The 21765-nt window shown below is 37.0% G+C and overlaps 1 protein-coding gene and 1 pseudogene across 5 annotated transcripts; one reads left to right on the forward strand and one right to left on the reverse strand.

Annotated features, from left to right (window-relative positions):
- Positions 1 to 476: 476 nt before the first annotated feature.
- Positions 477 to 13904, forward strand: mier3b (mesoderm induction early response 1, family member 3 b). 5 transcript variants are annotated; one of them, XM_042421455.1, is made up of 13 exons: positions 477 to 500; positions 1566 to 1590; positions 1925 to 2070; positions 2591 to 2713; positions 2823 to 2946; positions 7685 to 7758; positions 7866 to 7938; positions 8071 to 8219; positions 8460 to 8541; positions 9905 to 9999; positions 10091 to 10218; positions 10361 to 10515; positions 10709 to 13904. In XM_042421455.1, exons 1-13 carry the CDS (start codon positions 492 to 494, stop codon positions 11182 to 11184), a joined length of 1659 nt encoding a protein of 552 aa, XP_042277389.1. In that variant the 5' UTR covers positions 477 to 491; the 3' UTR covers positions 11185 to 13904. The 5 variants fall into 5 exon arrangements, with proteins under 5 accessions (XP_042277389.1, XP_042277388.1, XP_042277392.1 ...); XM_042421454.1 differs by lacking the exon at positions 477 to 500 and adding an exon at positions 651 to 726; XM_042421458.1 differs by lacking the exon at positions 477 to 500 and adding an exon at positions 762 to 782.
- LOC121903992 lies at positions 13753 to 19355 on the reverse strand (annotated as a pseudogene).
- Between the last annotated feature and the right edge of the window lie 2410 nt (positions 19356 to 21765).

Below are 21765 nucleotides of genomic sequence, written 5' to 3' on the forward strand. Positions count from 1 at the left end.
AATGGCAAGTCAATATATAAAACATACATGCACACAGTCAAAACATCAATGAAAAAATATGAGAAAGATGGTTCTTGGTGGACAGTGACATCTTCACTGTGTAGATGAACTGTCATTAGCACTCTTGCTGAAAATGAAACATGAGACGTACAGTTTTTTTTTATTTTTATTTTTTATGTTTTAAACAAATTACTGTAGGAAAATATGAAAATTGACAGCCAAATAAATTGATTATGAAAAAAAGCCTTTGGAACTGTACAACTGAAAACAGATCTCCCTAGTTCCATTTGAAGGCATTTTTCCACCACCGTGAGAAGCTCTAACAGCAATATAAATAATAGAAACATTAATGTTGGTAACACCGAGCTTTAAATGCCGTAAAGGTATCTACTGTACTGAGGACAACAGGAAATCAGCTGAGATGTGCCGAGAACATTCTAGGAATGTTCTGGCGAAATGTCATTGTGTGAAGTGTCAACAAGGTCTCCGTGATGTTGGTGGTACATGTTGAATATTTATTCGTGATTATGATCTCTATATGGTTGTTTCTTTTATGTTCATACCGTAGATTTACCGTTTATAAATGGTTACCGTTAGTCCGATCAGTGGTTGGTTTGAATGGCGTCACGACTAGAACGGTCACCTGGATCTCTGATTGGCTCAGAGCGCTGATCCGGGTACTGCGCTAGAACGAGCCCATTAGCTAAAGGTACCAATATGGCGGAGGTAAGAGGGAAAACAGGGGAGAAGCAATCGATCTTAAATCGATATTTTTAAATGTTGTATGTTGTATTTTTTATTTTTATGTTATCGATTGGGGAGATCGTGGTTTTTTCCTTCTATATAGCGTGTTTCGTGCAATAATTGTCATTTTTATTCCTCTAAAATATCCTTGAATGTCTGGACCGATCCTTCACTACAAGGCCGCTGCGCCTTCGCTCTCTCAGCTGCTTTGGTGTAGCGGCTGTGTAAATTGATACGTAAATTTAACGTTAGCTTGCTGGTTAAAGGAAATAACAGATTAAACAGTGTTTGTAGTGAATGAAAAAAAAAATTTCTCCCCTTAGGCTCAATTCGCGACGCCTGTGTTGTAACTGTTAAATATCTCCCAGCTGTAACGATTGTAATACCGCGCAAACGAAATTAGTGTTTACATTTTTCGATGGATAACGTTAACATCAGGCTTTGGGGTTAGCTTACTGGCTAGCTAACTGTTACAGAAGCCGACACTGCTTAAAATGTACTCTCTCCCTCAGTTTTCCTTAGTTTTCACTTCGATGTTTTCCTGCGATAGGACCAGGTTTTAAAACTACAGTTCGCTCACATCCCCAGTGTGTAGCTTTCTTTTGCGGTTAATGTATTAGCCACCTACTGTATTTAAGGTAACATTAGCGGTACATGTAATTTTCCTGCCTATGTATTTTCGCTGGTCATAACACAGATCATTAATGACATTTTTTTCCTAACTCTGCTCAACTATACTTACCGCTAAAGTGTCGTAGTAATATCTGAGAACACTATTCAAGTATTGGAATAATGTATGCTCTGTTTTTAATATTTTACAGGCTTCCCTAGGGAGTTCAAGTCCAGGTAAGAAATCTTAAATTGAGAAATTATAAATTTATGTAGGATACACAATTAATTACACGTTTATACTGTACTTAATAAACTTCATGTGTTTTTAATTAAATATTTTTACATGACACAACCATTAGGATAAAGTCACATACATTGCGTACTGTGTAATTATGTTAGAGGAAACTGCTTTGAAATTACTGAAATATAATGCTCCTTTAACTGAAACTTATCAGTATTAATATGAATGTATCTTTTGAAATTGGAATCATTCATGTAAGTTGGAAAAAAAGCTTATTTGTTTGGTAAGATTAAGACATTTATGGTTCTTTTTTTTTCTCTCACTCAGTTGGCTCTTTATCATCAGAGGACCATGACTTTGACCCAACTGCAGAAATGTTAGTTCATGAGTATGATGATGAGAGGACTCTGGAGGAGGAAGAGTCTCTGGATGGAGGCAGGAATTTCAGCTCTGAGATTGCAGATCTGGAGAAGGTAAATTAATAAGAGTAGAAAATGTCCTAAAACAGTACTTACACAAGTTGTTATGGTTTCAGGTAGTCAAATGTGAACTTGTGTATGTTAAAATGTGATTTTATTCTCAATGTTAAATCAAAGTCTGCTGTCTTAGTAATGCAGTTGAGCAAAAAATATTGGAGCTGTGTTGCCAGTAAAACAAAAACGTAATATTGTAACACATTGACATTTGTTGACATGCCCTTTATGATAACATTGCTGCACAGGTTACAATTAATGAAAGTCGACGAGGTACAACTGCACATACATTTTGTTGACGTCATTCAGAAGTTGTCTCTTGATGTCGGTGGAGCAGAGTGTATTACCAGGCTCACAAATTGGCTCCAAACTATGTGACTTTTTTCATTTTGAAAAAGATTTGGATGTTAGGCTAAAAAATAAAATAACAAGAGAAACCTCATGATGTCACAGCCACCCTGTACAGCTAAATTGAATAGGTATGGTTTTTCATAGCTCTTTTCCTCTTTTTTTATATCAGGAAGGTAATATGCCTTTGGAAGAACTGTTGGCCATCTATCGCTATGAGGGCTCAGCAGGTTCCAGTATAGACAGCTCCTCTGGAGACCTGACAGATGAGCTGCCTGACATGACTTTGGACAAGGTAAATGTCTGCTGTTATGTGGTGATGTTACATTGGTAATGAAAAGATTTGGGAAAAATTAATAATTTAAAGAATTAATTCATTGGTCACCCTTATTCATTCTTTCTAGGAGGAAATAGCTAAAGACCTGTTGTCTGGGGACTACGAGGAGGAGACCCAGTCTTCAGCTGATGATCTCACCCCTTCAGTCACATCCCATGAGGCCACCGATTTCTTCCCAAGAACACTTCGATGTAAGTGACAGGTTACACATTCTAAAAAAAAATACTTCTACTCTGTAGCTTTGTGGGATTAAGGCTTACTATTGCAATAGTAAACAAATAAAGTACCACATTTTAGACAAAATATAAAATCGTCTAGTCAGACAGCTTTTTTTAAATATTCTTTTTATTGGTTTTCAAAAAATAATAACAACAACTCAGTACCATACGCAGAGTATTTGCATTTGATCCAGGAAACTACACACAGTATTCTCGAGTCACCAGGGCACAGAAATACTAATACAAGTGGTGTTGTACATGAACAAAACAATCCCTCAGCTCAGACAGTTATCTTCATGCCAAACTGCACTTAATTCCTAGAAGATTCAGTGGTTTCTCTTATTTTCTTACAAAAAGATGAGTTCTCCCACCAATACAGTATCTCCTCTAAAGTGACAGCGTCAGATATCAGAGATTTCCACAATTGAACAGAAGGAGAATCATCCCTAAACCACGTAGTCATTATAGCCTTTCTAGCCAACATGAAGAGAAATTGAACTGTTTCTTTGTGTACCTTCAATTCAATGTTCTTCCTAGTAGGTAACAGTGGGCTGGGGGCAGTTGTTTCCTTATCACCATACATATTTCTTTACATATTGCCTTCTAGAATAATTAAATTCTTTTGCACTCACAAAGACAATTTAGTCTGGTTCCAGTAATTATTTTTGCATTTGGGACAATTTGAGGAGGCTCCTGTTGTATATTTACTATAAATATATGGAGATATGTTGACATTTTGTAAAGTATTATATTGCATCTCCCTATATCCAATGCATATTAATATTCTGGAAGGCAATATCAGAATTTCTTCCCATGAGTTTCTTTATCTATTCCCACCTTAAGTAGTGTACGCCAAGATGTTCTTAATAGTTCAAGTTTCTCCAAGTTCAATTTTTTTTAACTCGGAATAAAATTTTAATAAAAAATGTTCATGCTTTTGATGGTCCAGAAAAAAAATCATCCTAATAAGTGAGAAATTGAGAGTATTCGTTTTCTTGTACACACAGTGTCTGACTTGTAAATTTTTGAAAAAAATCCTTGGTAGGTATATTGTACTGAGTTCTTAACGAATCAAATGTTCTAAAGTTCCCATTACCATAGAGATCATACATCATTTTTATACCTGCTTCTTGCCATGTCTTGAAATTTTGTCCTGCACCCACTACTTCAACTCAACTTCAAGTTTATTTAAAGTGCACATCAGCCAGAGAGTCTCTGTACACTGTACTGTTCAACAAAAACAACAACAGAAAAAAGAAGCGCACAACATTACATGTAAAGGTCCACACACATATACACACTCACACATATATACAGGTACAGTTAATTTAATTATTCCACTGATAAATCTTGGTTATCCACCAATGTTTTAACGGCATTTAATAGATGGGTTTTCTTAAAAAATTTCCTTAAACTACTCTGTCTATTATGTTAGTTATTAATAGATTGACCTTAGCAATAATTGGCAATTTGCTCACTTGCTTGTCTTACAAATTAACATGGGAAAAGGGTTTACTGAGCATTGCCTCTATTTCAAACTAAAGCAATCCAGTTTTTTCAACCACCCGCAAAGACATAATTCTGGCATGTATTGACAATACATAATTTTCCATCTTTGGTAAACCTCACCCACCTTGTTCTTTTGGGAGCTGTAAAATCTCCAATTTAATTCGGGGTTTCCTGCCTTCCCAAATAAAGTCTGACATTGCTTTATTAATGTCTCCAATATCAGTTGGTTTTAAAATCACAAAAAGCATAGATATAGCATAAATTATGTTAGAAAATAATTTAATTAATAAGATGAATTCTGCCAAGAAAAGATGTAGGAGGAAACCTCCATCTTATCATATTTTCTTTAAGATGTCTTATCAAAGGCCATATTATTTCCAGCATAGAGCTGATTAAATATTGGCATGACTTTTATTCTCAGATAATTGAACCCTGCAGGAGCCCATTGAAACGGCTCAACAAAATCAGGTTCAACATGTCCACAGCTCACAAAGGGCATAATTTCTGATTTTTTTAAAATTAACGTTGTACCCACATATCAGCCCAAATTCTTGAACATATTCTATCCGAGCTGGTACTAAATTCATTGGGTCTGTTAAAGTCAAGCTACAGTTCAATCCCCAGACCAGCAGGATAAATCTGGGTGGGCAAAGTGAAAAAGCAGTGCTTGCCCTTCCCTCATTATCACCATTGAGGTGCTGTTGAGCAAGGCCCTTAACTCCAACCGCTCCAGTGGAGCTGCTCAGTGGCGTGGGCAGCTTCCAGTTGTGAATATGTGTAACTGTGTGAATGTGATCAGGACATTCTTGCAAAAAAAGAGGCTGCCTCTCAGTGAAACTTCCCAAAATGAATAAAGGTATAATACAATTTTATGTTTTATCCCTAATATTGCTCCTATAATATTTTGAGTTTGATTAATAGCTATTGCTAACGGCTTTGTAGCCAGGGCAAACAGGAGCGGGGACAGTGGACTTCTTGGGCTGTACCTCTTGTTAGTTTAAAGGGTGCTGACACAAGACCATTTGTAGGCATCTTATACAAAAGTTTAACCCAACCTTAAAAATTTGATCGAAAGCCAAATCTCTTCAGTATTTCAAATAGATATTCCCATTCAGTTCGATCAAGCACTTTTTCATCGTCCATAGATTCAATGGCTCCAGGAGTTTGACAGTGATTGAGATAATAAAAAATGTTAAATAAACGTCTTGTATTGTGATAGGACATTCAACCCTTTATAAATCCAGTCTGATCTGCATCCATAATCTAAGTCATCACATGTTCTAACCTATGAGCCAATACCTTGGATAATATTATACTTCAAGCAGACTGATTGGCCCATGTGCAGAACATAATTCTGGGTTTTTATTTTTCTTCAGCATTAGCATTATATTAGCTATATGCATTTATTCTGGGAGAACATAGAACCTTTTAAATCTATCATTAATCTGACCGTTATTCATTTGGCATTAATTATTCTCATCCTGTATAAATAAAATAAAAGATTTTACAGGGGCATTCCTTGCCAAGTGTGCCAACAGGTGATTAGGTTTGTTGCCAAATTCAAACAGTCTTTATTTAGCAGATACAGTGTCCCTTTCTGCTTTTACCTTTAGTTCAGTTAAAACATCATCTAATTTTGTTATGTAGTTTTTTTTCTAATGGGTTTTATTTTCTTTCAATTTGTTCAGCTACACGCTCTTTTTTTCTTTTGACTAGTATATGAAATAATCATGCCTGCAGTATAAGCTTAATATGCATCCCGCACAATATCTGGGGCAACCTCATCTTTGTCATTATATTTTAAACATAGGTCTGTTTGTTCTCCCAAGAATTTAATAAAGTTGTTATCTAAGAATAATAGTGTATTCATCTTCCAACAGAATGAGCGTTAAATAGGTCTAAGAGGTTGCACTAACATAGTAACAGGGGCATGGTCTGAAAGAGCAAATATGGCCTATATCTGAATGCTCGGTTAAATGGGTTGAACATCTTGATACAAATATATAGTTGATACGTGACGCTGATGAATTAGACTGAGAATGAAATATGTAGCTTTTTGACGTAGATTAAATGCCTCCAAACATCCAGAAGATCAAATTCCTTGGTAATGTTTGTGACTGCCCTTACATTTTTGGATTGAATATTTTGGGGTGGAAATCTGTCCAATATAGGACATAAACTACAATTAAAATCGCTTACTATTATCATATTGGAGCAGTCCATTTCAGCAAGTTGACTAAAAAGTATAGCAAAAAACTCCTCATCTTGGACATTAGGAACATAAACATTTCCCAATAAAACATTACCATATAAAACCCCTTTAACAAAAACAACTCTTCCTTCAGTATCTTTGTGTGAGGCTGTAGCAGCAAATGGCAGATTTATGTATTAATATAATCACACCCTTCTTGTTTGCTGAAAAAGATGAAATGTAAAACTGACCAACCCACGCGTTAATATACTTCTTGTGTTCCTCATCATTTTGTCATTTCGTGTTTCCTGTAAAATTATTGGAGCCACGGTTGTTCCATGTACAAACTTTGATACTCATTCACAACTAATTAAGATACGCACTGTATATTGTATGCTGTATTATAATAATTACTTTCATTTGATCTGGACCAATCTATGACTTTGAACCTTTAGACAAGTTTTTTAAAGTATATGTTAACCACACTTTACACTTAGAACTATCTCAGCAATATTAAACTTTTTTTTAAGCAATATTATTATATTTAAAGACATTTTAGATTTACAGACTGCTACATAAGTGTTAATGTGCTGAAGAACATGGCCGTTTTGTCCGACTAGCAATCCAAAAACCAAAGATAATTTGCAATGATGTAAAACTGAGAACCAGCAAATCTTCACATTTGATAAGATGGTGCCACAGAATATTTGCCATTTGTGCTTGACAAAGGAGTTATACAATTCGTTGATAATCAAAATTGTTGGTGATTAAGTTTCAGCACTGTCCACAGTGACAGTGTATCTTACTTTGAGCATTTCATGAGATTTAGGTAAAGTCTTGCATCCAGTATGACGATAGGAGCAGAGGCATTGCAAGATCACCTATTACAGCACCTAATTTGACACCAAGTTTGGCAGTTAAAACATCAAGCCTTAGCACTGAAGCTGAGATGTGCCAATGGAAGCAAATTGATGTTAAAGGTATTTATCTGTTGTTTTTTTATTTTGTCAGCCAACACTATCTCTGACGGTGATAAAGAGTCAGAGTGTGATGACGATGGCCCAAGCCCAGAGGACTCCAGAAAGGTAAATGACACATTTCATTTTGGAACACGTTAAGATACGAACTCAATACTAGTTTGCTCTTGGATTTAAATATGTTGTGTTTTTGTTTGACTTTTTTATCATCATAGGAAATAATGGTGGGAACACAGTACCAAGCAGATGTTCCTTCTTGCCTCTGTCACTACAAAGATGGGGAGAAAGGTGACTGTTGTTTCTTTTTTTGCACATGCGCAGATATGTTCTTTAATGTGATTGTTTACAACGTTACAGTCCATACAATTAAAGACAAGATCACAAGGTGACTGATCTCACTGTGATGTGCTTTCCATACAGTGTATGAAGATGAAGATGAGTTATTATGGAGCCCAGGTACATTACCAGAAAACAAGGTCAGGAGTTTTCTGTCTGAAGTGTTGTCACGGACAACAGATGAAAAGACAGGATGTGACAAACCAGGGATGCACGTCCGAGACAATGAGCAGGTCAGTTATTTATTCAGGCACGTCTTTATTCATCAGTTCTTTCATGTTGTAACACAGTGATGAGCATGTTATTGGCAATGTATGTGAGCATATGCAGTCTGCTTAATATGCCACTGAATTTCACATTCACACATCCTATTGCAGCTGCGCTTTGAAGATTAAGATTATTTGTTTCTGTGGTACAAATAATTTATTTCGGCTAATACTCCAGTCTTGACCAATTCCTTTTTCTCCACATAGGCTTTGCATGAGCTTGTCAAATGCAACTACAACACCCGTGAAGCACTAGAGAGATACTGCAGCCGCATAAAATCCTCAAAAGGTAAGCAAAGGAAACAACTTATGAATGCCTGCAGAAGGAAATGCATCATTCCTGACATTAGGCAAATGTCATTGGTACTTTGGATAGCAGTGAATACATTGTGGGCATTCTGTCAAACTTAACTTGTAGATTTGACAGAGAAAATGATTGCATTACAGCATAAATCACCAAACAAGAGTCTCTGGTGGTATAATAGGTGTAGGGTAGATTTGTCATCCCAACCAGATTATCCAAAAATAATTTAAAAAAAACTTCTACCCAGGCATAACAATCTGCTTAGTTAGCAGTTAGTTTGACAGTCAACAGAGTAGTTACATCAAGGTAGATGTAGGGCGAAGTTTATGGGGGTTTTCTTTCTATTGGATCATGAATTTGAAAAATTGTATTATAATGTATATTTTTAACTTTAAAAGCATCTTATTGAAGAACATCTTAAGGAGAACAGAGGGGACAGGGACGATGCTCATTAATCAACAGGGGGGGAAAACAAGTAAATGTAAATGAGCCAGTTGTTGGCCTAGAAGACCAATTTTCCTGGCCAGATGTTGAAGAGGCAACCTAAAAAAGAGAATAAAATGCCATACACTCTAAAATACATTTAGAAAGAAATATTTAAGTTCAGAACAAAAGTTAAATGTGACGTTTATGTGACATCAATCCCATTTTGTACTGTAGCGTAACGTGGAATCCACTCTATTTCTAAATTGGACCACATAAATATGCCTCCCTAAGTCTGATGCATAATTTGTCCTTTCTAATGTGATGGCAGACTAAACTGTAATATCAGCACTGTAGAGTTTTTACATCAAAATTTAATACCCCCCTCCCCCCTCCCATTTAAAGCTTGAATCATCCCCCTTTTAACAATCCTACAGTAATTTGTGAAAGAGTCTGAGCACATTCTCTCACATCACTCATTCTTTGTTTCATTTTGATGTGAGAAGAGCTTCCTTCCCTCTGGCTCAACATTGACAGAAAACTGTATTCTGCTCAACATTTTACTTTTTACTGTCTTACTATTAGTGAATCTCTAGTTCTTGATGTAGCGTGAAAGGGAAGCACAAACTCGCTGGTTAGTATGCAGTAAACTGCAATGATGCTCATAGTGAATTTTATGTCACGTGGCAATTAAAAATCATTCTGTACAGGAACAAACAGTAAAGACAAAGCCATATGTTGTGTATATCCGTACCTGTGTGCTTTGTACATACAATGTGCCGACAGAAAAGATCTTGGATCCAGTTGTTGTCTTCATTTGTTCCAGTCCTGTGTTCTCAGTTTACTATATGAAGCTACCCTTTTTTAACATCTGGATCACTTGATTTCGCACCAATACTATATTTCTAAATTGGTTTCATTTCAGAAAAATCGCCCCAGTGGTCTGAGGAGGAATGCAAGAACTTTGAACACGCACTACAGATGTATGACAAGAACTTTCACCTCATACAGAAACACAAAGTGAGTCTTCCTTCATGATATGAGAACATACTGTACACATATAAAGCTCTGAAAGTTTCTCACCCCTTTTTGAATAATTCCTTTTCCTCAGGTCACAACGCGAACTGTAGCAGAATGTGTGGCTTTTTACTACATGTGGAAAAAGTCGGAGCGCTTTGACTTCTTCGTGCAGCAGAATCGGTTCGGGAAGAAAAAGTACAGCAGCTATCCTGGTGTAACGTAAGTGGCAGAAGATGCAGTGAATCTGTTTGCATTCCTGTGCTTTTGTTTTGACACAACGAACTCTGGTTAAAATGGTGAAAGTGCACATAATTTGGAAAAACAAACCCCTTTACAATGAAACACGTTTCATTGTATGTAGTGACCTGATGGACAGGCTGGTGGATGAAGCAGAGGGACTGGCAGTGGACAGTTCTTCCTCTGTGTGCTCAGGAGCAGGTGGAGGAGGACGGCTGGAGACCACCACAGACCAACAGCTCAGCCTGCTTAACTCCATCACTGCCAGCGATCTCACAGGTCAGTAATGGGAATTAATTCTGCAGTCATGGAAAAGGAATACTAAGTAACATCATGGAAATTGATTATTTTATTTGTTTTTCCTCATTTTTTTAATGTCACGCTGTTTTTTCCCCTCAGTCATCACGTGTTCCCGAGTCTCATTTTGCTCGAAGTTATCAAATGTTAATTCAGTGTCCTGTCTCCATTTCAGCTTTGAGTAACAGCGTAGCTACGGTGTGCAGCCCTGCAGAGGTCAGTTGCCTGGACTCCTACAGCTTTCCTCCCCTGGAAAGCCTCCATCGCGGGTCCTTGAATCACGAGGAATCCCTCGGGTTCCCTTCCAACGGTGCAGACCCTGACTGCCTAAACATGCTCGACGCAGGCTTCTACCACTCGGACCTGGGCCAGCTAGGAGGAGTCTGTGTCAACAAGGACTGCGAGCGGCCTTCAAAGAGACTCAAGATGGCGCTGCCTGACTCCTTTATCAACGACGTCTCCGTAGGTAACCTCGGAGTGGACTTTGAAGCGCGGCGGAAAACGACGCATCACCACCGAATCACCGGCGCCAAAATGGCAGTGTCTGTCACAGACTTTGGGAGCTTGGCTGGCAGCGGTGAGCCCAACGGCTTTCTGGGAGGACATGCACGGCACCACACACAACACACTGCAGCACTTCAGTCAGAGTGATCTTCCTCATCTTCTTCTTCTTCCCTTTTGAAACCCCTTTTCCTGCTTGTACATAAGACTGACCTCACTGGAGAATCCAATTTGTTTAAATTCTATTATATATATATATATATCTATCTATATATATATATATATATATATATATATATGTATATGAATATACTTTTTTGTTTTCATTTTTTGTGTAATATGACATCAGTGATGTCTATCATATAAAACTAAAATCTTGATTTCTCTCAAGAGTTTATATAGCCATTTATTTTATTTTTGTTTTGCGGTCTTGAGATGTGTAACGTCCATGTACAGTGGGGCCCAGAGGCTGCAGTAGGAGAGTTGTGTATCTTCCTCCCTCACATCTACACATAACATCGTCATAGCTACAGTATGTTATCCTGCCATTCTTTTCAGCTGCCAAAATCATCTTACAGTAGTTTTCCTCCTCTAGCGTGTAGTTGCTTTGTTGTTTGAAGTGGTACTTTTTTTTTTTTTTTTTTAAATTTAGTGTTTGGTTTACAGGTACTTTTTAGTAACCAGGCTGGTGAAAATGGTTTCTATGTGTCCCCAATTAAACCTGGTTACATATTGTATGAAGAGCAACACTAGCATGAAGATGAGCTTGGAGACCAGGAAGTGTCGCAGGAGGCCATCAGCTGCTTTGGCCTTCCAGTTTGGTTTTGCTTTTTTTTTTTTTTTTTTTTTTTTCTCTCCTGTGGAAGCTTGTCAGTAGTTTGTCTGCTTGTTTACTTTTAAAGTGCTAAAAGTGGCCAAACTGGAACATGTGAATGTTTATAACAGTTCATTTTTATCCCATGTAGTCAAATTCAAATTATAGTCCCAGATTTTATACTTATTCTTTTTTTTTTTCTCTCACATTTTTTTAAAGAGGTAATCAAGAATACCTGAGTAACATAATCAGAGCATTTTATAGTTGGATATCAAGTTATTGATATCCTACTTCTTGTAAGGAGGATATCAGACTAGCAAACCATGTCACAGCAATATTGCAATGTAAAATATATAAGTTGGGTTAATAGCCATTGAAACACAGACATCAGGCACAGTGAAGTATTGCATATTTTTACCTTTTTGAGATTTTGTTCAATCCTTTGATGGTTTCTCTCTTGCTACTCTTAGGAAAGATTAGTTGAAAATGTCAAGTTTATTGTAGTAAAAATTTTGTTTAAAAATGTTTCTAAACCACATAGCCCCATTTTCAGACCACTTAGCAAGCTTGCGTAAACCTAAGCTAGCAGTATTATGTTTATTTAAAAGCCACTCTGATATTGTATCCAACGTCTGCCTAACCTAGTCTGACTAGAGGATGACTTGTTTAATCTGGTCGACAATTTCTTGGAGTCTAGTAGCAGAAATGGAACCGTTTCTCTTGACTGAAGTCCATATTTGTGAATTGTAAAATGTTTAGCGGGTCATCGTCAGTTGATTGGATGCAGTAGTAGTGTTTACTTAATTTATCTATGCATTGTGATATGAATACGTAGTTTGTTTCAGGGTTACATCGTTTGTCATGTCCATAGTTCTCACCATTGTGTGTGTGCGTGTGTGTGTACAGACAGGATTCATGCCGATAAACCATAATTAAGTTTGATCAAGTAATTCAGTTTCCAAGCCCAGCGTCAGAGAAGATGATTCACTTCTGCGTTTCATGTAAATAATTAGCAAATAGCCTTTAAAAAGTCTATTAACTGACCTCTTACACTTGTGAATCTGTGTTGATACAAAGGTTTTAATTTTTTTTCCCCCTCCCTTGTCAAATGGCAATAATTTGTAGATATGTACAGATATTTTGGGTTTTGCATTTTACTGGTTGACTTGGTATTTGAATTTTTTTATTCTTTTTTTTTTTTTCTTTGGAAAGACATGACACCCAGACACGGGGACACAGCTGAAACCACGCATGCCAGCTGTGTCTGTTTCAAGTGTACCACTGAAAACGGCTTTACCTGGAGACGTATTGATATTAATCAATGTTGCAAATTTTTTGCATTCGAAACTTGCAGCCATTTGTAAAAGACGCTCATCTTTCTTTCTTCAAAAAAAAAAAAAATCTTTTTACATGTCGTCGTCTATATTTGTCTTGATGGTAAAGGGATGGCTGCTGCTCTAAGTATGTGGAGAGCTAGTTTCTCTTTTAATGCAATGTGCATAATGCAGTAGGTCCTCCAAGCTCTTCTAGCTTTAGCAGTGCAGTGATATTTATTTCACCTGTGGTTTGTACAAAGACTCAGAAAAACTGTCAGAATGTAAAGGCCATTAAGTAGTAGAAGTAGGTTTTTCACCACCCTGTGAACTCTCGAAAATGTGATATTTTATTGATATCTCTGGTATGAGACTTGTGTGTGCAAGCAAGCACTAAACAAATTTATTTTATATTTTGTATTGTGTTTTGAAGTTTAAAAAGGAGAAGAAAAAAAGTATAGCAGTTGTGGTTTTGAAAAAGATAACGAGTTCTTTGATGAAAACAAAAACACCTTTGTGAATAAAAAAACCTACAAAACTTAAAAATGTATATCCAGAAATATAGACAATCAAAAACTTCACTATGAGAAATGTTCAAGAAGCTATCTTTATTGTTTATAAGAATTGTACATAAACATTGAGTTGTTTTTTTTTTCCTTTTGTTAAACATTATTTTGTATTTTCTGTTGTACTTTAATACCTTGTGTACAGATCCAGAAATAAAGCTCTGGAAAAGGTTCGGAGATGATCGCATGTTCTTTACTCGTCATCACACAGCAAAAATCCTCTTTTAATTCATTCATATTCATTTTTGTTTGTAGTATTTAGTAAATGATTGACATAAAGTGGAAGAAACCACCATTAAGACTGAAATTTCTTTTGAATTAATAAGACTAAAAATTTGGTCCAAATTCTGTTTTGGGGCCTCATTTGGAGAATCACCAATTACTGCATTGTGGGATGATTATTCAAGCCTGCTTGACTGTTCATTCTAGACCACTGAAAACAGCATTTGACAAAACAATCTCGGCTCAAAGCGCACTTGCTTTTTCTGGAGCTTTTGACCGTTTTCTCAGTCACAATGGAAGTGTAGATGTTCAAACTTTCCATTTTTTTTCTGAGCACTTTTAGGAGTTCTCATCCATGTTAGCTTAAAACTTGAGCTTTACAGTACATCTGCTGATGAAGACAGTATGATGTGATCAAAAGCTCCAGAAAAGTGAATCCTCATCTTAATCTTTTGGCAATACACTTGTAATGTTCGACTAATTCAGTGACAACAAACGTTCAACTGGATAAAGTGCATCTTAAAAAAAACGGAGAGAAGCTAATGTTAGCAGTATACGTACTTTCCAAATCACAAGATAGTAAAACAGGTACGTTTGTAATGGCTAAGAAGTTAACAACTGCCAAAAGTAGTTAACAATTATGATAATAAAATAAGATAAATAATTGACAAACAAACAGCTGTTGTGTTTTAATCAGATCTATTACCAGCAATATAAAAACTAGGCTAAATCAGTTTTTCATTACCTCGGTCTTCTGAGAGGAATAGGTAGAGTCAGAAAGTCCTCAGCCAGAATCACTTCTACATCACTGTCCTGTAGAGCTTCTTCAGCCTGTCTCTTGAGCTCTGAGATATCGTCCTCGTCTCCTTCCTTCTGCAGGGAGCAGGGTTTGTACCTCTGACTGAAATGGTACAGCACCAGCCTCCGTGCACAGCAGGCCCGAGCCACCGCCGCTGCCATCTCAGGTGTGCTGTGTCCGTGGTCCACTGCTTTTTCTCTGTGCTCATTTCCCAGGGTGGCCTCGTGAACCAGTATGTCCGCCCCCTTGCAAAACCTCGGCGGTCCCTCCCAGAGCACTGAGCTGCAGTCCCCTAAAATGCAGACTTTCCTCCCTGGAATGGCTTCTTCCAGCACATCGCGACACAAGACGACACCACATGTCCGTTCTCCAAAGTCACCGACTCCCCCGCTTTCAGTCGTCCGTAGAGCGGACCTGGTTTCACACCTGAGGAATAAAAGAAATAAGATGAATCAGAGTCATCCACAGGTTGGAGGACACCTTTTTCCTGCCACAGTACTGGGTGACCTCTGTCTAAATCAGACTCATAGATTTGGGCATGTTAGTAGCGCATTCTGGCCAACAAATACACGTCCTATAAATAATTTCCCAATAAAATTAGCATAGAAGAGCAAGTAAGTAAATGCAAAATTTTCCATGCAATAATACTTGGTACTACTATACAATAAATACCAAAACTATTCAAAATGTTGTGTCTTTCCCTACTTTTACCCACAGGAAAAGTGTGTTTTTAATAGTAAAACTATCAGCCTATAATTTTATCAATTATTTTTGACCTGCTTCTCACACTATAAACTGCATTTTCTTAACAGAACATTTTCTTAACAGAACATTTTATGCCTATATTCACATGTCCAATAATATCACTGGACATGAGACACTTAAAGAACCACCTACAATATGCAACTGGTATTAACCGGTATACTTTTTTGGTCTCTCTTCACATTTGTATGTTAACAACAACAACTGTCCACATAAAGAAACAAGAGATATAAAAGAGGCATAAAGCACATTTACCGAGTTCTTTCAGTAGTTCAGTCTTAAGTCTTCCAGGTCGATCATGCTCCTGAATGCAAAAACCAAAAGAGGGGATGCGGTGGAACAACCTGAAGGCCTTAACCACAAACTTCTTGTCTTCAAAGAGGGTGTAACAGTCACTGGAGACATCCAGGGAGATTGTCCTTCCTGGCCGCTCCTGTGGGTGCAGAGGACCACACTCTGCTGTCATCTGAAGAAAGAGAGAGAGAGAGAGAGAGAAAACATGTTTCAGTAAAAACAACAAACAACAGCTGACATTTTGGACATAGAAACAAACAAACACAAAACAACATGGCAAAATCGATGTAAATAAAATACAGCGTTAACATTTTCTGAACAGAAGGGAAAGTCTGTGATATGCCACTAGTGACAAGATATGCAAATATTTTATTAAAGTTTGTAAGTGTGAAATCTGCCATATAGATCAAAACTACAGGCCCTATAGACCATAGAGAATCAGCTTTTTCATATCGTAGATAAAAAAATGGAAACCGGATACAGATTTGATATTTGAAAACAGCCTCTTGCATGACAAATAAATACTGTAGTGTTTAGCACTGTACTGATAGGTAAGGTGGGATTATTCTTTACATAGAAATAACCAAAAACCATCACACACCTCCAGACTGAGCTGCCCCTCTTCTGGACTCTGGTCAGATGTGGGCTCCAGCTCGTGTACTACAGCAACATACACAGTGTGGATGAGATCAGTGAAGAGTAGATTAGAATGAAGTACAATAACAGTGACACAATATAACTAGAGTTTGTTGAATTTACACAAATCTATATCTGGGTGAACTGTAATATTCACACAGTCACCGTCTGAACAACTGATAACCTTTGTGGGAGGTTTCAGACACACAGTAACAACCTACCAGCATAAGGGAAGAGCAGCTGTGACCCCGTGAGGCCCAGAGTCACCCTGAGAAAGTGCCTGAGGCCCCGGGGCCCATAGATGTCCACACAGTTCAGGTTCTGCTGGGGGTCGGGGTTGGAGTTTAGGCTCACAGTACAGAGGAGACCAGGCAGACCAAAAAGGTGATCTCCATGCAAATGGGAGATAAAAACCTTGGTGATTCGACCTGAGTGGAAAACATGACACGTTATTGACGGAATGGCCACTCGACATGTTTTATAGTTTGTTTCATACACTGTGAAACTGTGATACAGCTAGAATACGACATGCTGGTCAGAGACTTTATTCACATGATATTAGCTGCTATTTCAGGCTATTTCATTGGCAGGTTAGAGGTGAAAAGGACTAGGGCTGAAACTATCGATTATTTTCCATTATTGATTAATCTGTTGATTATTTTGCTGGATTAATTGATTAGTTGTTTGGTCCATAAAATTTCAGAAAATGGTGAAAAATGTCGATCACTGTTTTGTCCACAACCCAAAGATATTCAATTTATTATCATAGAGCACTAAAGAAACCAGAAAATATTCACATTTGAGAAGCTGGATCAGAGAATTTGGAGATTTTCTTCTTAAAATGACTCAAAACAATTAGCCTAATCAATTATCAGAATAGTTGGCGAGTTGGCAACTAATTGATAGTCATTGCAGCTACAATAAGGACCTAACATTATTGTGGTTTTGTGTCTTTTTCTTGTACTTAAACATATTTTAAGTGCCTTCTAAAATGATCAAGTCTACTTTCAATTTTCGATGAACTTTTGTACTCTACTTTTGGACAGACAAGAATAACTTAACTGGGTAGTCGTAAGAGGTTTTTTCAGACAGGATGGAGAAAGTAAGTGTTTGGCTGCACCAATAAGTAAAAGTTTATTCAAGATTTGTTTTAAGGGACTTTAAAATGCAGTCAAGTCAGCCTCCACTTCTACAAACAAGGTCAAACTAGCCCCCACATTGTTTTGTGGTACTTGTATATACTAAGCATTATGGTAAGGGCGTGCCAGTCAGTCAATAATGAATGAATATATAAATAATGAAAAATTTCATTTTATTTCAATTGTGTAAATAATTAGTCAAACTTAATAACAAAGAATTAATTTCCACAGATCAATCTCACTTCAGAATGATGGCAGACCACCTCAGAGAGTCACTCAGACAATATCAGGACAGTCTGATGTTGAATCTCAAGATTAAAGCCCTCTGAAATGTCATATATGAGCTGTGTGTCCTCTGAATTCAGATTAGAATTAAAAGGAAACTTCCTGTTTCCACAGACTTTATTTGCATGTGGAAACAGACTCATTCACGTTATATTAGCATGACAGGATACATTTTCCTGTTATATATCCTGCTGAAATAGATTCCAGAGCTGTTACACTAGTATCCCAGACAAAGTTATGACTGTAACTACTTTGACAGATTTAAAGAAGGGACATAATTTGACATATTTTGTGTGTGTTGGGCTTATCTGTATGTAGGCTTCATATCTACATATTAAGGTCAACCAGAGCCATCAATTTATATTCCAAATAACTGAAACAATGAGCTGTCTTAGGCTGGATCTCCTGATAATGACACAGCCTGCATTTGTAATGTTAACAAAAAATTCCAGAGGTGTCTTAGATCAAGGACCTTATAAATTGTCAAAAGTGTGCTCACCCTCTCTCTTTCTTCGACATCCTTTCAAGTCTGTCTTCAGTATTGTTGTATCAGGTTACAACAGGTTGGTAACAGGTACAAGTCTTGGATTTGACTTTTGGGGGTCTCAGCCCCCACTGAGAATGTGAGAATGTTTAATTCTAATCTGAATTCGGAGGACACACAGTTCATATATGACATTTCAGAGTACTTTAATCTTGAGATTCAACATCAGACTGTCCTGATATTGTCTGAGTGACTCTCGTGGTCAGCTGTCATCGGATTGGTCTGTGGAAACAGGAAGTTTCTCAATGACAGTGTGAGGTGGTGTACTGTCATTTTGAATTCATATTGATCCTTGGAAATTCATTCTTTATTATCAAGTTTGACTTAACTTAATTATTCACACAATTGAAATGACAAAGCCTCAATTTTTCTCTAAAATAGTTTGCAATTCATTTTATTTATTACTTAATATTTATTCGTTTTTTATCATTCAGTTATTTATGTATTTTTACTATTATTTATTTTTGTATTTATTAATTGATCATTGACATACTCTTACCGTAATGCTTGTTATATACACGTACGGCAAAACAACGTGGGGGCTAGTTCGACTATGTTTTTCGAAGTGGAGGCTGGCTCGATTGCAGTAACTTTAAGGACATGGTTTTAGTTTCTTATACACTAGTTGAATGTCTTCACCAGGATTTACGAGGAGCAACAATGAGTGGCTCACCGGCTCTGAGCTGGCTCCTCATCAGCTGGGTCTGGATTCCCTCTCCGCAGTTAAACAGCCAGCACTCCCCCTCTGTCCGCAGCACCAGAGCCGAGGCGCCGCGGTGAGGAGACGGGTAGGCCTAGCCGGTCCCGAGGAAAGTCATGTCCATGGTCATTTTCACAAAAGTTACAAGAAAACTGCACAAAAACCAGCTCACACTAAAGCAACATGCTCTGCTGCCCGTAAACAGTCACACGAAGATGACGAAAGAAAAGCGACGGTGCGGCGTTCAGGTCAGGTCGGATTTCTTTTTTTCCTCTTAGGACTTGTTTAACTTTAATTTATTGTTTCATTTAAAACCTGCTTTGATTTGATTTAAAAATCCGTTTAAAATTTCTCTGCTTATCTTTACATCTCATTTATAACTGGGATACCAATTTAGTAAACAGGAGCACAAAAAAACTCCCTATAACTTAACAGACACATTTCCTGTCTTTATACTGTTTAATTACATTTATGAGTCTAAATATGTGTCATATAAGATTTGTACTGGATTACATCAATTAACAAATAACAGTGATTATTCAACAGCAGAGAAAAAAAACTTCTGCTCTGAATGCTTTCTTCTGTCTCATAAAACAATAAAATCAGCAGACAAAGGTGCATGTGTAAACATTTTTATTCTGCACTTTAATCAGCACGAAAGTATTATTCAGCAGTACAAACATGCTGCTCTCTGCATACAAACATAAGGCAATTCTACTGTGTAACAAAAATAAATTTTAGAAACACAGACACAAAGTACTTAGCACACTTATGGAGAAATATGGAGGAAATGTGGACACAGCAACAATAACATGAGCAAACCAAGCAACAATTTCTTATTTGATACAGTAAAAACTCTCACTGGGTGATTACAGTCAGTTACAACAACTGGATGAACGATTAATGGAGTTAAAAAAAGAACTGTCTCTAAATTGTTTCTTTAAGATAAAACTATTTTAAAAGTTATGAGAAAACTTTGTTGAAGGCAAAGTTGAAGCTGCACAGTTTATCAGGGCAAAAGCTGCACGTTGGATACTACACACTTACTTGATTTCGTACAATACACACTGACAGCAATTTGTATAATAGCAGTGCTTCTATGTTTTTCTTCAGCTCTGCCTGCAGCATTTTGTGAGCTCTACATCAAGGAGCATGGAGCAATTATGAACAGATATCAAATGTTGTGCAAACACTTCAATGCAGGTGGTTAGAATCTCATTCAAACCTATCTGAGAATTAATGCATGGCTGGAAAAAAAAAATCCTGGCAATACTGCCAATGCCCATGACATCAGTGTGTAAGGTAAATTTAAAGTAACTGACTAACTTTTTAAGAGAGAGAGAGAGAAAAAAAAAAACATTTCATCAGTGGAGGTTGTGCGTTTGTGTTGAGTTTATGAGGTGAAAGTTACTCAATTCTCACATTTTACACCAAATTACAGTAGCCTGTTAGAACATGAAGCAAAAATAAAGATCTTATGGACATTCATGGCATGGTTAAAAAAAACAAACAAACAAAAAATGGCAGTAAATCAAACAGACATGGATGTGAAATATAACTGGAAAATAGTTAAGAGGATCTTTGACTTTAAGAAATGGATGTTATGACCTTGTGAAACTTATGTGCTATAATGATCTCAATAATACAAAATAGAGAAATCTGCATTGATACTTCAGATGGTTCAGACTGACTTGTTAACATTACTTCTTGTTGTCATTATAACTATGTGTTGCTAGACACAATCTATCTGCTTGTAACCACCATTACCCTTTAGCATCAAGTGCGTTAATAATGTCAGTACAAATTGTTGAGACATTCGTCGTGTATGAGGATGAAAACCGTACTAAACTGTCAAGATATCCATTTTAAGATGTTTCTGCAATATAACTCAAATTTTGAATAGTCCAGTGTTAATTATGAGTCAACTTCTCATACTACCTTAACCCCTTTCGATTCCTAGATGAAAAATAAAAAAGATTAATCTGATTGTTATAACTTATTATGAATAACTGAATAATATGAATAATTACGGAAGATTGGAACAGAGAATAGAAGCCGAGCCTGTAACTTTGATATCTGGTTGAATATGATCTAAGGAACAAGACTTGACACACGAACCTACCAACACACATGGACATACTTAACACAACTTTATAAATACTCTTTCAGCGGACAGTTTCCACAAAGGTGCATGTACAGTTAACAAAATATAATTCATGTCAAAAATAATGTTTATCCAATCATTTGATACGACACTGTGAATATTCCTGCTCACCAGAAGATGAACCCTTTAGATTTTAATGACCCCATGACCTTTCTGCTAGTGGCACCCTCAGGACAAGCTTAACTAGCTCCACTAAGGCTCTAAGAATAGCTAAATCAGATTTGGAAACAGCAGTTGACAAAAGAGTCTCAACACAAGATTAATTTACCGGCTGGCTTGTTCTGAAGCTTTTGGCTGTATTACAGTTTACAAATCAAGCAGAAAGTGGAGCTTGAGTTTCATATTATGGCTGTAATGAACACTGTAGGGGATGCTAGCAGGACTTAACACTTTTGGGTGCAACGCACTGGAGGAATCAGAATTGATGCACTTCAACTTGTCAGGATATGACAATGTACAGTTTCACAACATTTCTACATTTTCTGTTCATCTT

Source organism: Thunnus maccoyii, chromosome 9 (genome assembly GCF_910596095.1).
Source record: "Thunnus maccoyii chromosome 9, fThuMac1.1, whole genome shotgun sequence".
Classification (NCBI taxonomy): domain Eukaryota; kingdom Metazoa; phylum Chordata; class Actinopteri; order Scombriformes; family Scombridae; genus Thunnus; species Thunnus maccoyii.

Coding starts and splice junctions, on each gene's coding strand:
- mier3b (XM_042421455.1), top strand. Junction 7,759..7,865: donor GCCCAGAGGACTCCAGAAAG/GTAAATGACACA, acceptor TTATCATCATAG/GAAATAATGGTGGGAACACA. Junction 8,542..9,904: donor CCGCATAAAATCCTCAAAAG/GTAAGCAAAGGA, acceptor GTTTCATTTCAG/AAAAATCGCCCCAGTGGTCT.